Below are 17,111 nucleotides of genomic sequence, written 5' to 3' on the forward strand. Positions count from 1 at the left end.
ATCATACTTTTGAGGTTTCCACTTGCATATACCTCCCCATCCTTCCATGCATCCATCAGTTTCTAGTATGATATATCACTTCTCTGGTGGAATTGCAAGGTCAGGCAAGTCAGTGATCACCTTCTTAATCTTGTGAATTAAGGCCCAATCGTGGGAGTTCATCTTTCTTTCACCATTTGGACTGGTCTTTGAATATAATGGGCCTAGTAATCTACCAAGATTAGGTATGTAACTTCGACAATAGTTGAGGAGACCTAACCAGGAACGAAGACCCTTTGTAGTTGTCAATTCTTGATCTTTGAAATTTGCTATCTTTGAAATAATGTGGGCTTGTAGTTTTATTGTTGATGACCCAATAACGACACCTAAGAATTCAATTGTAGAGCTGCCGATTTTCATCTTTGTAGGGCTCAGAATGAGCCCCTTTTTTTGCATCTGGACAACATCTTCTTTAAATGCTCATTGTGTTCTTCTTCTGTTTTAGAAAACACAAGTATATCATCAATGTATATTGCAATGAATTTTTCCGTACCTTTAAAGCATTCATCCATTTTGCGTTGGAATATAGCAGGGGCATTTTTTAAGCCGAATGTCATAACCAGCCATTCGTATAAACCATCAGATACCCAAAATGCTGTCCATTCAATGGACTCAGGTTCCATTGCTACTGGTGGAAGCCGGACTTAAGATCAAATTTGGAATAAATATTGCTGCCTCCTACCCGTTTGATAATTGTGTTGATTCCGGGAAGGCTGTATTGATCTTTATGAGTATTGTCGTTCAGCCTTTTATAATTGAATACCATGCGTTCCTTGCCTTTAACTTCGCGTTTGGTCACGGGATCAATTGTTGTGTCGGAATGAACAATAATGGCTGTGGTTCGGTGTCGACTCTGGCTTGGGCGTATCACCTTGAGATCAAGGAGGGCTTGAATGTGTCTTTTGAAAGCATCTTGCATTTGGGGGGTTACATGCTAGAGGTCAGTAGCAGGTTAGCTTCCCCATGCTGCTATGCTTCATATCCTCGAGCAAGGATGGATATTTGAATATTTCTATAAAAATCAGATTTGGTGAGGTATTAGTAATCTCACAGTTGGTCACTGTTGTTGAGCAGCTGATACAGCATCATCAGCACTCCAAAGGCCACGTTAGTTCTCAATGAAGCTCTTGAATTTATGTGTGGACACCAAAAGGCAATAAGAAAGGGTGTGACCAAAAATGGTTTGTTAAATCATCTGAGCATTTTTTTGATGCATGAGATATAGATTAAACCAAACTCAATCTATATATTTAGAACAAACATTCATTTGGGAACAACATGATTAAACAAACACATTGCAGTGATATCTGACACAGATGGGTTAGCCATACCCTTGTTTGAGTGTCAGTTGTTAACCTTCACTGCAACTGGTTCAGAACAATACGGGCAGTCTCCAAATAGAACACCGAATGACCTGAAACAAAAAGGAAGCATTCCATCGGAATGAAAAACTTGGAGGTAATAAACACATTGAAGGAACAGAAGACTAGAAATTTTTTTGGCAGAAATGTACAAAGGCACATACTGTCTTGTAATTGTGATGGAATGGAGCCAATCTCTGAGGCATATACTGTGAAAGGCTTTTCTGCAACTGGGATTGTCACAGGTATAATCTGGGGCACTTCCACTATCAGCTCCAAGTTCATCGTCTACTGGCAAATACCGAGCATAGCAAATTCCACAGTCAATTTGATCTTCATCCTTGTGAAGAACAGGAGGGCCAGGCAATTGCCTTTCCAAAAGAGTTGCCAGATTCTCATGGAATGGTTTGTCACTTGACCTGTGAATCATCCAACATGTTAAATGATGCAAAAATAAGTTTGGGATGATACAGAGATCAGCATACATTTTATGAAGGAATCAAAATGTGTGCATATATAATCGAATGCTTAAAAATCTGATTTCCTATATGATTTTTGTTCTAATTTCTACATTGAAAAATTAATTTAAGATGGTATGAAAGTAGCACATATTCATATACATGTAGTTTATCATAGGAACGGATCTACCCAAAGCACTTTCATTTTGACTGCTGTAATTTCAAGGATATCAATTTGGCTGCTTTGTTTTTTTTTTCTAAAAAAAAAAATTCTCAATTCACTCCTTATAGTTGCCAAAACTTTCAATATTCCAAATCCATACAACTCACAGTCAGAAAAGAGATTACTATTTCTGATATAGAATAAAACATGCTATGTTTTTGAAGGGAAAGACACTTTCATTATACAAAAATTACAATAAATAAATAAATAAATCAAAACTTAGTTAACTCTAAAGAAGATTCTATTGAAGAGATAATAAAAAGTATTAGTACAAACATTACTTTACACTGTCATTGGCTTAAAGATAATAGATAGCATTTTCAAGTATTCATTTGTTTTACTACTGACAGTACAGCATATGGTTGGCCAATCTTTTTGAGAGACATTTGATCAAAAAATATTTTCATTATTTCTGATTAGTGACAGTTTGGAATAGATTGAAACATTTTGGCAAAATCAAGACAGGACATTCAAAAATCTTGAAAATCTAGGGATCTAAATGAAGTAACCCTTATCCAAATTGTGCTCAGAGGATCTGGTTGAATGAGGTGCACCTTGCCCTGACTATTGGGTGTAGAATTATTCGAACCAACGTAATGAAGTCAATTGAACAAACTAAAAATAGAATTGTAATAAATGTCAAGCGAAGGCTTGGTTATTGTTGTTGATGAATTAATGCCAGGTGTGCTACCAAAGGGGAAATTGTGAGTCTCAGGATGGTGCAATGAGCAGACTCCTGTTCATGGAGAGTATGGAAATGATTATAGGCAATCATCAACCAGAAGAATCTTAGTGAGAAGAGTCCAGTTACTAATTTGCTACATCAAGATTTCCCTCCCTAACTTCCTTATCCAGTTGCTATCTTATAATTAGATCTATACATGACAAGGTAAAATCTGAATTATATGTACAATAAGTGCTCCAGTGCAACCAAACAAGTTTACTAAAGTAAATAATTTGCCAAGAAATTAATACACTAGTTCTATCATTTTTTACTTTTAAAATAACTTGAGTGATATGAATATATGATTACTTTGCTTCATCATCTTCTTAATATCTTGTATACTATTGCTAAGTATATGACTGGCTTGTTACATTCCTAATCTTGCAAACAATATTTAGTCACTATAGAAGGTAAATAAATTGTCAAAAAAAAAGTTTACCATTTCTTAGCATTCTTCTTGCAGTTCGTCCTCATAGAATCTATAGCTGCGTCTGGACCAAAAAACCGGCACCTGTAGTGTAGACACTTGAGAACCAAACAAATGTAAAATAAAACAACCAATGCATCTAAACTTACTCGGGTAAGTAGTTTGGTCTTAAAGGACAGATATGTAGTAGAAGATAGCAGTCGTTGCCTTGAAAGAAGTACCCAGGATCAGTTAAATTGTACTACTTCCAGCAGAAGCGACATGGTTCCTTAAAAGCCTTACCAAGTTCAATCTGACGGCAGGAAGCGGTGAGAGATGATTCCTCTGGGTTAACAATACGAAGGGTTGTATCTATGCAATCAATGGTTGACCAAAATTCCTGCAAATTCTGCAAGTGCTGAACAATAGCAAAATGATAATTTTATTGTTTCTTATATGAAGGCATATACATTTGTGAAAAATCGAAGATTGTAGAACATGGAGGAAACCTCATTGAATTGTCGCACAACATTACTTAATCTTGAATTTTTGGACCACACCACCTCACAGGTACAAGGTATATCCTGAACGGAAACATGAATTGCTTGACACATTAGTTCAAGTTCAAAAGGGTTTTGTGTTTAAAAAATATTATTTCAAAAGACTTTGTAGAAGGGGTTTTGAGTGAAAACTAATTCTTCAAGTAAAAATGTTGTCTACAATGCTACACCTAAGTATCCATCAACAATTATACTTTCTTATTTATTTTATCTCACCTAAAAACCTTATATATCTATTTCAACAATCTCATCTCTACTATATAACTATCTAATTAAAAAAATAAAAAATTATCATTAACCTTTTTCATACTAAATTTATTCTGTTTATAGTTAAATATATTTTTGCTATAGTAAAGTCGTCTTCAAAGATTTAAAATGCCAATGCAAGCTTCACAAAGCATACTAAATCTCTAGGAATATATTACTCAACAGTATGACTGAAAAACAAATAAAAAAAATTTAAAAAACAGGGAACCAACCAACCGCAGCAATTGTAGGGGAAGATTCAGGATAGTCTCGAGGTAATGATATCTCTAGTATATGTGCTTGACCCTTCTTATCACTAACAATAAAGGGAAAATCCACCAACGTGCATTAGTATGGATTCTAGTTGCTGATAGAACTTATTTTATCAAAGTAAAGCAACTCTCAAGTTGTATTTATTTCCAATGAAACAATGCAAAAGGAACAATCATAACTCCCACCATTGCCCGTGACAAGGACCCAAATTCAAGTGAATGAAAAATAAAATTCAGGAGGAGAAACACTGATAGAAGGTAATAATGAGAAAACAAATTATTGAATAAAAAATAATAAATATATGAGACAGGAAGTTCATGTCATTTTTGTTGATCATCTGTTGTTAGACCTTACTAAAACAAACTTTACCTTCTGGGAGAGAAACTCCTCTCCTAATAATCTCCTCAACATTAGGAGCTTTGTGTGGTCGCACATGTGTGTGTGAGACAAAGAATGAGAGAGAGCAAGGACAAACACGTTTCCTCCAAAGGGAACAAATAGTTTTTAGAGCCATATGCAAGTGAGAAATGATAGCTGAAGGAAATGACAGAAAGTGTGAAAGCATGGAATGAAATACTGTGGCACGAGGAGTAAACTTCTAAGTACTTACCAGTTACATTTAAGGTAACGAACCACTAACATTATTTTGCTAGACTAAGTACCCGAAGTAGAAGAAGCAACTAATTTGTTGAAAGTCCTATGGGATACAAAATTGTAAATGTCCTGTGGTTATGGAAAAGCATCAATAGCTATCATAGAAAGATATGATAGGAATTGATTTACAGAAAATCATCTCCTACGATATAACAAGTTTAAGACACTTCTGTGTATATATTTTTGGTGACTGTGTTTAATATGATAACAAAGCGGGTAAAAGTTCAGAATTTTTCTTACCTTTCTTACATTATAACTACTGATTGCTATGCCCAATACCAGAAGAAGCTTCTAAAATAAAAATAAAATCAAATAAACAACTGAATAAGCCCAACAACAGCATGCTCGCTCTGATAAACAAATCCCACATTCCTAGTCCTGTTGACTAATTGTAGGTTACCTTGACAAGCACATCAAAAAGGTGAATTCAATCGAGCCCTTCAACCTTTTGAACTTACAGGATGCGGAAGGTGACAGATGACAGGTCGTCCTCTGCTCTCACTAGGCGCTCCCACCCAACCTCTTCGATCTGAGCACAAAGAAAGGCAAGAAAAAAAAACACAATAAAAAGTCTATGAAAGAACCTCAAATCTTGCGATATTTAGTTTAGGCGTTTTCCCAAACAGTTTCTGCGCACTGCGTAAGATCAAAGCCTACTTCTGCGTAGACAGCGCGGTAGAAGGCGGGAGAAGGACGCGGCGAAGACCTACTTCCTCCGGGAGAGATGTCAGCAACCAAGATTGAAGTCGCCATGAGAGAAACTTCTCCTCCTCTCTGACAGTGGGAATCGGAAGACACTCTGTCGAGTTTTCTATTTGGAGTTTGAAACTAATCAAACAGTTCGTGAAATAGAAAGGAAAATGTTCCAAAAATTCCCAAACTTTCTACTTTTTGAACTATATATTATTTATCTTCATTAAGATATATAAATCGGAATTAAAACTCAATAAGTGGTGATAAAGTAAAGATAGTTAATTGTTGTTAAATTATATATGAAAGTTGAACATAATTTATAAAAGAAGTGAAAATCATTTCTACTTTCTACTTTCTACTTTTTTTTGAACTATATATTATTTATTTATTTTTAGAGTTTAAGGTTTAATATTTAGGTTAAAAGAGTGAAAATTTAAAAATAATAATAAGACTATATGCACGGGTGTATATATAGATTTAATATGTTGCACGACTATGCACGATTTTCACTATAGTATTTTTTTTTTACTATAACAATGATGGATATTAAATCTATATTGTAACAGTTATAGAATCATATCTACTATAACATAGTTGTAATTTGTTTAATCACGTTGTAACAGCTATGAGTCTGAAGCTACTACAACATAGACTTAACGTTGTAGCAGCTACAGACTTGTCCATAGCTGCTACATCACAAATTTAACGTTGTAGTAGCTACGAACTCGTAGCTGCTACAACTTGATTAAACAAATCATGAACACGTTATATCAGTTACGATTCTGTAACTATTACAACACATACTTAACATTATAGCAACTACGAACTCATAGCCGCTACAACATGATCAAACAAAATTATGATCACATTGTAACAACTACGGACTCGTAGCTCCGCAAAACAAACTTAATGTTGTAACAACTATAGACTTGTAGCTGTTACAATGTAATTAAACAAATCACGACCATATTATAATAATTACAATTTCATAGCTGCTACATTTAACATTCATCATTGCTATAGTAGAAAAATAATAAACCAATATGCTACAATGAAAATTTCACAAGAGTCGCACAACCTATCAATGTGCACTCGTACTCTCTCTCTCTCTATATATAAGAATCATGAATTTTAATACAATACTTTGGGATATCAAAAGATTGAAGCTTATGAAATCATCAAATGTTTAACTTGCCGGGTCGCCTTGTTTCAAAATAAAGGATTCTTTGAGATGAAGATAGACTGTAAATTGTCACAAGTGAGGTGCCAAGGTGTCGTCGTGAATGGAACACAAACTCCGAGTCATGACAATAATTTTCTCGGAAAGCAATAGTTTCACAACAGTCAATAACAAACTAAAACACTTGACATTAATGTAGGAGTTTGAGGGTGGATTTCTAAGGATGATCAACTGCACCCTAGCTTACCACTCATGCTTATGCAGTTTGTGCGCTTAGTCAATCTATCGTGCGTGTATTATCGCATAGAAGGAAGTTTTTTCAACTTTTAGCAATGCCAACACACAGAAAACAATTGCACCAACAAGGCACCCGGTATGGGTTTAAGCAAAACACAAAATGGGGTAAATTGCTGGAGAAAGAAATCAATAAAGTAATAAGCGAATCACATTCAACACGGCTACTTGTTCACTGTTGATCCACATCAATTGTCGAGGGCAACGATGCTTGGAATTTGCCCATGATTGACAAAGTCGATCTTATTCAGCCTCACGCAGCAGAGGACCTGCTCGGGGAGTTCATCTACCTTCTGAGCCTGCATCATCAGTTTTGCAAGATCACATGCATGAGTGATCAAAGATGAGACCGAGTGTAGAACATGGTGTTTTTGCTGTTTTGTTTCATCTAATAGATTTATCCAAGAAAAATTTATAGTCGATGAATATAAAAATGAATAGCTAAGTAAAGTTTCTTATGTTTTGGAAAAAAAAACAAGTTAGCTGAAGAACACATGAAATTCCATAAACAAATTCTTTCCTCCAAACCGATAGAAAGAGCTTCCCATGCTTCTTTAGTGTTCAAGGTCAGTTCAACATCTAGTGATAGTGATGAAGGTATATGATCACTTCACTTATATGTTTTTGAATATTTAAAGAAGTTTATTCCAAGAAAACTAATACATGATAATAACATTATGATCAATATCAAAGGTTCATTAACGTGTAACAGGATGTTAAATAACTTTGCTATTGTCAGATGACGCCAAGCCTGAATTAGAGACTACAAGATTCAAAAAAATAAAAATAAGAAACTAATTGTCAAGTCACTGAAGAAGAGAAAATGGAAGCCAATTTTTACAACATGCAAAGGAAAAAAAGAAAATTCAAAGAATATTGTTTCCTTCTCTGTCTAGGTATCATGGGAAAATAGCAATGAAATATTCATTCAAACTTACCTGAATTGTCAAACCCAGATCAAGTATTCCATCCTTCAGACGTTCTCTAAATGCTTCTAGTCCCTTTCTTGATATGTAGCTGAACCGATGTATATCAAGGTCAATCTCGAAGTAATTTTCACCCTGTGATGGAATGGCTCATAAGAAGAATGTTTCAATGTTTTAACTAACTACATTATATAGCCAACAAAAAGATATAGTTTATCTTCTTTATACATCAAGATGCATATATGAAATGTTACAATATAGTCTTGGCTACCACGCCATAAATATATAAGTTTAGAATTTTCCTAAAATATAAGGCTTTTGAATATTCATTATCTTATCCAACAATAACATACTCTAGGAGCAACGCCGTGAATTCAAAATTCACTTTTCTGCCATTTGGTCCTGACTAGGAGAGTGTGATACAGGTGTTAGTTATAATGGAGTATTTTCCTAATAGTTTATGTTCTAGAATACCAACCTATTAAATCTTAACTTGCATTACAGTTTAGTTCTTAAGTACTCATACAGTACTTTCAATACTAGGAAACCCAATATAAAATTCAGAGAGCTAGCCTAATGAGGGAAAATAGAACATTTCAATAATAAAACAAACTACAATCTAATCCATATAACCGGGAACATTATAGCTACCCATTCTAGGCTAATCATGTGCCTTTTATCATAACATTCAAAATGAATACTGGTTTGGAAGAAAATATAAAATTGGCAGGCAGTACATCTTATAAGCTTAGGTCCATATATTCAAATTGAATTAAAGTACCAAAGCTTGGAATAATCAAATCAGAAAGGCCAAGTAACTACTCTATACCTGATAAAAACTGTGTTGAGGGCGTGAAAGTACAGGCTTAAAATTGTAGCCTTGTATTAGCTTCCTTTCTGTGGAACTCAAACTAAGATCCTCTGGGTTAACCAACCCACCAAGGATTTTCAACCTCTCTCTAAATGGAATGGTGGTTTCCATTGCAAACCCTTTGGTCCTTTCCATTTCATCATCAATAAATTTCTGGAAAAGATGCAAATTTGCACAAATGCAAGCGTTATTGACTTAAGAGTTGAATTAAGAAGTGAACCAGCACTTGACACTCAGCAATTACTGAAGAAAACATACCCTTACTAAATTCTGGAAATTATCAGAAACTTCTTTATCAAAACATTCAGAAATTTGAAAATATAATACTAAGCTCATCCCCTCCCCATCACTATCACCAAGAAACATTGCAGCAGGATATGTAGGCATCTGTAGAAAAACATCAAATTATTCTTTCTGAATAATCTGGTCCATCAAAAGCAGTCCTAGTTATAAACTTTTTAACTCATGCCTGGATATTAACGATCAAAAGTGAAGGAAGTTTTGCATGTGTCTTGACTTGGGGAAGTTCAATATGTTGAGCAATATGATTTACTTTGCTTGGGCACATGAACAGGTCAACACCGATTGGATAATATGGTGCATAGTTTGGAGCAGGATATTTTTTCTTATCCCTACGCAATAAATAAACAAGAGAGATTACACGAGCAGAAAAAAAAATTTAACACATACAAAATAATAAATTCTGGCATGGAACTGCAGAACACATGCCTGAAGTAGCTTTCTCCACGAAGTTCAAAAGTTGATGGATCAAGAAAGGACCAGCATCCTGCAGTTGGCTTCTCCCCTGGGGATCTTGGAATCACTAACCCTCCTTTTGGACGAACTAAGAATTTCTTAGCTGAACCTGTAGGTTAAAATGATGCATAGATCAGCTTCATGAAAGCAAAGGCAAGATAATATTAGCAGAACTGCAAGTTTGACACATAGACATCAGGAAATTCATAAAGAAATAATGCTAGTATCAAGTTTCAATTACCAAAAAGAAGCAGCACACAGAACTATAAATATAATGAGAATATTGTGTGTTGAAATCTAGAAAGAGAAGTTGGATCAGCTAATGCCAGACTGATATATACACCAAGAATTCCTACCATTCTGTGTAGACTAAAATTACATTCAACATTTTTTGGCATTGACTCAGTGAACCTAACTGCACAAATCAGAAGGCTGCCTGAAATACAGGTACTGTAACACTCCAACAACTAATCCAAATTAGTATATGATAGACACTTCAAAACTTTGTGTGTACTCTCAATGGGCAACAACCTTGATGTATTGAAAGCAAATATTTCATATGAGCCCCAACATTTGACCCAAAACTGTAAGTGCTACAAAATAAATAATTAAGATAACCTGGACAGAACAAAAAGAAGATATGTACTAACCATCTATATCGTTTGAGAGGAATATTTAGCATTCAGGTATTACAGAAAAAAAGTATACTTTTCTTTGTGATCTTCAAGACAGAAAACCTCATAAATAAGGAAAAAACTGTGCAACCAAAATAAACTTAGAAATTCTTCTAAAGTTTATAACATTTAAGTTGGCAGTTAAATTCATTTTACATGTTTTCAGGCCTTGAATAACTAACAAAACATGACACTTTTTTGAAACAGGCTGCCATGTATCTATATAGTTCCACCTGTATTCAGAAATTTTATTACAAATGATTATCCAACAATCATGACCTACCATTGTAAACAACTATAGTGAGAATGTTGATCTTATGTGGACCATGATGACAAGTAAAATCAAGGATACAGCTTGAAGATATAAAGGATATGACAGTGGGTGATGCCTTGAGGAGGTACAAATCATTATTAATTTAATAAGTCACATTTTAAAGATGCACATAATAGTAAATGAAGTTAATTGAATAGGTACTAACGTAGCCAAAACTGAGGCAAAAAAAGTTATAAGCATAGTGAAATTTAAGGCACATGATAAGTTTTGTGATAATTGAAGACCTATGGGGAGAAAGATATTTATCAGATTGCAAAAGCTAGAGAAAGGAATTGCAGAGACTTAGACAATGTTAAATGCATAAAAGATGAAAGCAAAAAAGTTATTATTGATGATGATTCAATTAAGAAAAGTAATTTTTTTTATAAACTATGTAATGAACATTTTATAGATAATGTAGTTTGGGGACTGAAAACTATCAAAGATTGGTTCACAGTATTAAACCAAGTGAGGTTAAAGAATTTTTTTAACAAAAAACTGAAGCTAGGTAAAAGTGTAGATCCGAATGATATTCCTATTAAAGTTAGAAGAGTTTAGCAGATTAGGTAAAATTTAGATGACTAAGTTATCAATTCAAATATTGAGAATTAAGAAGATGTCCATAGAATGAAGGAAATGTTTTTTTAATAACTATTTATAAAAACAAAAGTGATATACAATGTTATTTTAGTTATAGAGCTATTAACTTGATTGATGAGTTATACTATGAAACTTTGGGAAAGAGTTTTTGAGAAGCAAATAAGAGATGCAACAACTATTTTTAAAAATAATTTAGTTTCTACCTAGAAGATAATCCATAGGTGTTATTTATTTTGTTAGACAAATATATAGTTATAGAAAATGATCAGCAAATATATTCTTACAGAACTCTGTAGTTGCTTCTCCTTCGCAAGACGCCCTCTTGCAGTAAGAAAGCCTGATAACAGTTGATTTTCTTGTTTGCTGTGATGGACTAAGAGTACTCATTTGATAGATCTTATCGTTAAAACTCAATGAAGAAACTAATCTGCTCAAATGGGACTGCATCTTGTTCACAATTGATTGTTCTTCGGTATCATGTATTTCTTTCAAACCTTTAAAGCTACCATAAGAATTTACTAAAAGTCCTTTCTTCCATGTAGAAACTTCTGCGTTTGACATCTTACTGACACTATCAGCAGTAAATTCATGATGTAATGGTCTGATAGTTGCACAATTGTCATCTTTTTCATCATCTTTGCAGGATATTCTCTCTATTTTACCTTCTCTTTTCAGATATTCTTCCACAGCCAATGTCATTGGAGTACCACTACGATCATCCAACTTGCGCAGTGCATCAACAACTCGTGAAACATTTTCATATTGCAACATCTCAGCCTCCTTTTTTTCAGTTGGTGTGTTACCTACAAGTAATTAAAAAGTAATCAGTACTCCTAGGGATTCCCTGTGATGCACTCACTTTGCTTACAATGTTACCTCCATCAACGCTGATAAATTCGTCATCACTGTCAGACTCAATTATGCTGGCAGAGTCAAACCATGCCTCCTGACATATTCCTGAAACATATCGTATAAGTTATGTCTAAAAAAGAAGAGAAAATGGAAATGCCGAGTAAACAACAGAAACCACAGAGATAGCAAAGAACAACGGTAGGAAAGAACAAGCACAAATGCAGAAGGTTTAAGAGAAAAGGGGACAGAAATATTTGTTTTGAGAGAGGAAAAGAATTTGCAGATACACAAGAATTTCTCCAAATTTATTGTTAATGATCACAAGGTCATTGCCTAATGATTTTTGTTGGAATCAAATTTAATCAACACCCGTGGGTTTCTTGTAGCATTTTGTCTATATATAACTATAAGAGACAATCTAGATATACCAAGCAAAGATGTAGCTAGCAAGCAGAACCTTAAGAAAATGGTTGGTTGCATATAGATATGCAAACAAATGTGAGAAGGAAAAAGGCATAACAATCAAACAAGAGCAAATCCCAAGCAGACAACAAATATGTAGACAACTAGAAATAGATTAAGGTTCAAACAGAAGTACCATGAATATCCATTTGAGTGTGATGCCATTGCAACTGAGTTAGATGGAATTTCAAATTTGAAATAACTGATTTTCGCCGTCTTTTTCCAGCAGTTTCAACCTGAACAAAATTACTCACAGAAAATTCAGGTAGTGGATACGGACTCTTTCCAATTCGTTTCCTGGACCTATGGGAGTACTTATGAGAACTCGGTCTGCTGCTTGGCCTTGATGTGCATGAGCCCATTGTGATGTTCAATTCTAAAGACCAGAAAGAAGGATACATACTGAATCACTTTTAAAATATCTTATATTCACAAAAAAACCAGAATTAAATCCTACAACTCAAAGAGAGAAAATACGGGTTTTTTTCTGTATGTTTGCGTTACAAATAACATAATGTGCAAACTCAGTATCAATCATCGTTGCAAAAAAATTCCCTTTTGGAGCCTTCCAGCTCGCCAAATCAACAGGATAAGAAAGAAGCAGAAGAAAAAACAAATCTAACAATGCTGGTGCGGAACCAACCTTGAACAAATGCACACGGGCTGCCGGAGAAGAAAAACTACACCTAATGTGAATGCATCCAACGAAAATGGAGGTCGGGCATCGCAACGATGCCCTGCCCTCTTCTCTTATTCAACTCCCGGCGAAGTGGAGGAGGGAGGAGGATGGCTGAGAAGAAGGTGAGGCATCGTTCCCCTCGCGACTCGAGTTATTAATAGGTTTTTGACGCATTGGGCGTCCCACCCCGAACGCATCCTTCGATCGAGCAAGACTCGGAAGCCCGACGGCGACGCTTCCTCCCACGTGGCGGCGAATCTCCGCCAGGAAGAACAAACAACAAGGTCGGTCTCTCTCTCTCGGTGTTCGTTTCGAACGGTAGGAAATTTTATTTTGCCCCATTGGCCAATATTTTGGTTTATTGTTTTTTTTCAAATTGCCCCTTGAGGCTTTTAAATCATCATTCTTTCTCGTATAATTTTAAGATTTATCATCGAAAAATTCCTAAATTTAAAAGAGCACGAACCAATTTCTAAAGAGCAAAAATTAAAAGGATGTTGTCGAAGATACTTCGTTTTAAAAAATAAAAAAATAAATTTTTTTAATTAAAATTATTATATAAAGCATTTCATATTATTTTTTTATCAACTTTAATTGATTAAAATTATTCAAATTTGAATAAAATTATTTAATTGGATGATCGTTTAATGGGTATAGGTATGGTGATAGATATAAGGATGGAGGATATGAAATCAAAAAAACCTCCGCCAATTGATTATATTGAGGATTTTCTGTTATTGATATGTGGAAGCGGTGCTACTTTTGAGTTGAAGATTTGCCATTAATTTGTATAGTCTTCAATTACGAGGCGTTTGAGTAGATAAAGGTTGTCATTAGTGTTTCATTAATTTGATGTTACAGGGCTTTAATGGGAAAAAATAGTTGTAGGTATATATGCGGAAAGAATAACGAGCGAAGTAATGAATTTTACTCATAGATAGAAAAAAAATAGAGAGATTTCTTTGTGGGAGGTGATGATGTTCTTCAAAAACATGAAGACGAGGTATAGGCGGATGAGGCGCTTGGCCTGGAGGTAGGAGAAAATTTTCACCTATTGATCATAGTTATGTATTTCCTATTGCTAGCCTGTGGAAGCAGTGCTACATCCGAGTTGAAGATCCGTCATTAATTTGTGTAGAGTCTTCAATTATGATACATTGAGTAGATAAATAACGTCATTAGTGTTCCATTAAGTCGACATAACAGGACATTAAAGGGAAAGAACAATTGTAGGTGATTTGTGCGGAAAGAATAGCGAGGGAAGTAATGAATTTTACTCGGACAGAAAAAAACAAAGATATTTCTTAGTGGGAGGAGTATATTTGATCAGTGGAAAAAATAAAGAGATTTCTTCATGGGAGGACCAATCCTGGTCGGCTTCTAGGCAGACGAGCTTATAGCCGTCCGTGATGACATCACCGTCGTTGGTGAACTCAACAACCAAGCTGAAGTGCAGTGCGATGCTACTGTCGGGAGGAATACAAATGAACCCGGACTCGTGATTGATGGAGTTATAACCGCATGTATATGCTATAAAAAATAGTGTCTTTTTTCAGGTGGAAAATGAGACCGTCGCTGGAGCAAAGGATCTTAGCGTCGTAGGCGAAGAGGATATCAAAGGACTCCTAGGAGTGTCTGATGTCCGGATTAGGTAGAAAATGAGACCGCCGATGGAGCAAAGGATCCTAGTATAGTAGGTGGTGAGGATATCAAAGGGCTCCCAGGAGAGTCTGGTGTCGGATCGAGGAGGAAGAACTATAGGTGAAAATTACTATTGTGGATGAAGACATCAGCGATGACAACTGCGTTGTGGTAGGATTGCTTGAGGTGGAAGAGGGGATCGGAGAGGATTGGAGGTGATCATGTTTTTTGAGGACTTGGAGACAAGGTGTAGGCGGATGAGACTTTTGGCTAGGAGGTAGGAGAAAACCTCCGCCAATTGATCATAGTTGAAAATTTCGTGTTGCTAACCTGTAGAAGCAGTGCTACATCCGAGTTGAAGATCTATTCATTGATTTGCATAGAGTCTTCAATACGATACATTGAGAACATAACGGGCGCCATTAGTGTTCCATTAATTAGACGTGACATGACTTTAAAGGGAAAGAAAAGTTGTAGGTGCTATGTGCAGAAAGAATAACGAGCGAAGTAATGAATTTTACACGGAGAGAAAAAAAATAGAAAGATTCCTTCGTGGAAGTAGATTTGATCAGTGAAAAAAATAGAGAGATTTCTTCGTGGGAGGACCAATCCTAGCCGACATTTAAGTAGATGAGCTTATAGTCGCCTGTGACGTTGTCACCGTCGTTGGTGAACTCGAAAGCCAAGCTGAAGTGCAGTGCGATGCCATCGTCGGGAGGAACACGGATGAGCTAAGATTCATGACTAATGGGATTATAGCCGCATGTATATGCTATAAAAATTAGTGCATTTTTCAGATAGAAAATGAGACAGTTGACGAAGCAAAGGATCCTAGCTCGTAGGCAGAGAGGATATCAAAGGACACCCTAGGGAATCTGGTGACCGGATCGAGGAGGAAGAACTATAGGTGAAAATTGTTATTATGGATGAAGACGTCGGTGATGACGATTGTGTTGTGGTAGGATTGCTTGAGGTGGAAGAGGGGATCAAAGGTGATCATGTTCTTTGAGGACTTGGTGACAAAGTGTAGGCAGATGAGACTTTTACCGGGAGGTAGGAGAAAACCTTCGCTAATTGATCATAGTTGAGGATTTCCTGTTGCTAGCCTGTGGAAGTGGTGCTACATCTTGTTGGATCGAGATCGCGCTAGAGGGGGGGGGGGGGGGGGGAATAGCGCTCGTGGCTTTCACGCGTTTCGTAATCGAAAAATTCGACGAGAGTTAAGCAACAGAATAACTTTAAAATAAACACACAAAACGACTCAAGTATTTTTACTTGGTTCGGAGCCTTAGGCGACTCCTACTTCAAGGCCCATGCTTGTTGAGCGTTTACTTTGTGCAATTCACTATCAGATCACAAAGTACAGATAAGTATTACAAAACTAAAATAAGAAAGCTATACCAACAACAGAATTTAGAGAAAATGAAGTTCCGGGTTGTCGAGGACTTGTCGTAGCTTGGTCGGAGCGTCTCGTTAGGAGCACGTTGCAGTAGGATCACTTGAGAATTGTTGAAGACAGATGGCTTTTCAGGTTGTTCTCCAAGTGCTACTTCGAGACTATCTTTTATAGGTCGTTGAGGGCGCCTCCAATGCCCCATGGAGGCGCCTCAAAGCTCAACTCTATCCTGAGTTGACCACTGCGATAAGCCTTCGAGTCGCTGCTGTTTATCCGCCTGGAGGCGCCTCCATCACCAGTCTAGGGCGCCTTCAATCAGCAGTCCAGGGTGCCTCAGGTTCCCTTGAGGGCACTTCCAACTCCTCTTCGCAGCCAATCCTGCCTTGCACTCGAGGCGCCTCCCAGCTCCACGAAGGGCGAATCGGGTACTGTTCATCCGAGGCAAGATGTGCACTTTAGTCCCTACAAAATATGTTAGTACACAAAACACCTACATATCCTGCAAGATAAAGTTAGCACACATATAAATATAATAAAAGAAGTATTTGACAGTCTCCAAACTGTCTGGTTCTGACTTCGGATTTCCGACCGAAAATCCTAGGTCGAACCGATGCCTACTGTTCCCTCTTTCGGGGAACGCGTCCTCACCTACTCCACTCAGGAGAGCATACATATTTGCCAATTTGGTCTTCCAGACCGACTGGACTTTCTGCTTAGGGTTACCACCCCCTAGGACCTAGGGTTACCGCCCCCTAGGGGTTTTCTCCACCTAGGGTTACCACCCCCTAGGACCTAAGGTTGTCGCCCCTTAGGGTTTTCCTCCTCCTAGG

General features: G+C 36.4%; 2 protein-coding genes across 3 annotated transcripts; both read right to left on the minus strand.

Moving 5' to 3' along the window:
* Positions 1 to 1,255: 1,255 nt before the first annotated feature.
* Positions 1,256 to 5,865, minus strand: LOC121983049 (E3 ubiquitin-protein ligase FANCL-like). 2 transcript variants are annotated; one of them, XM_042536036.1, is made up of 9 exons: positions 5,602 to 5,865; positions 5,403 to 5,473; positions 4,255 to 4,333; positions 3,721 to 3,795; positions 3,515 to 3,611; positions 3,382 to 3,439; positions 3,245 to 3,316; positions 1,565 to 1,819; positions 1,256 to 1,453 (listed from the first exon to the last, which is right to left on the minus strand). In XM_042536036.1, the coding sequence occupies exons 1-9, from the start codon at positions 5,695 to 5,697 to the stop codon at positions 1,384 to 1,386; spliced, it is 873 nt and encodes a 290-aa protein (XP_042391970.1). In that variant the 5' UTR covers positions 5,698 to 5,865; the 3' UTR covers positions 1,256 to 1,383. The 2 variants fall into 2 exon arrangements, with proteins under 2 accessions (XP_042391970.1, XP_042391969.1); XM_042536035.1 differs by having other exon boundaries at positions 1,257 to 1,453; positions 3,515 to 3,629.
* A 1,341-nt stretch (positions 5,866 to 7,206) lies between these two features.
* On the minus strand, positions 7,207 to 12,931 carry LOC121983050. The gene is made up of 9 exons (XM_042536037.1): positions 12,702 to 12,931; positions 12,128 to 12,208; positions 11,536 to 12,054; positions 9,638 to 9,773; positions 9,378 to 9,540; positions 9,167 to 9,295; positions 8,867 to 9,061; positions 8,050 to 8,172; positions 7,207 to 7,410 (listed from the first exon to the last, which is right to left on the minus strand). Exons 1-9 carry the CDS (start codon positions 12,925 to 12,927, stop codon positions 7,300 to 7,302), a joined length of 1,683 nt encoding a protein of 560 aa, XP_042391971.1. The 5' UTR covers positions 12,928 to 12,931; the 3' UTR covers positions 7,207 to 7,299.
* Between the last annotated feature and the right edge of the window lie 4,180 nt (positions 12,932 to 17,111).

This window comes from Zingiber officinale, chromosome 5A, assembly GCF_018446385.1.
Source record: "Zingiber officinale cultivar Zhangliang chromosome 5A, Zo_v1.1, whole genome shotgun sequence".
NCBI lineage: Eukaryota > Viridiplantae > Streptophyta > Magnoliopsida > Zingiberales > Zingiberaceae > Zingiber > Zingiber officinale.

Coding starts and splice junctions, on each gene's coding strand:
- LOC121983049 (XM_042536035.1), bottom strand. CDS start 5,697: ATGGCGACTTCAATCTTGGTTGCTGACATCTCTCCCGGAGGAAGTAGG. Junction 3,440..3,514: donor CTGCCGTCAGATTGAACTTG/GTAAGGCTTTTA, acceptor ACTTCTTTCAAG/GCAACGACTGCTATCTTCTA. Junction 1,454..1,564: donor TCCATCACAATTACAAGACA/GTATGTGCCTTT, acceptor TTTTTGTTTCAG/GTCATTCGGTGTTCTATTTG.
- LOC121983050 (XM_042536037.1), bottom strand. CDS start 12,927: ATGGGCTCATGCACATCAAGGCCAAGCAGCAGACCGAGTTCTCATAAG. Junction 12,209..12,701: donor CACTCAAATGGATATTCATG/GTACTTCTGTTT, acceptor GATATGTTTCAG/GAATATGTCAGGAGGCATGG. Junction 8,173..8,866: donor CTCAACACAGTTTTTATCAG/GTATAGAGTAGT, acceptor ATTCCATCACAG/GGTGAAAATTACTTCGAGAT.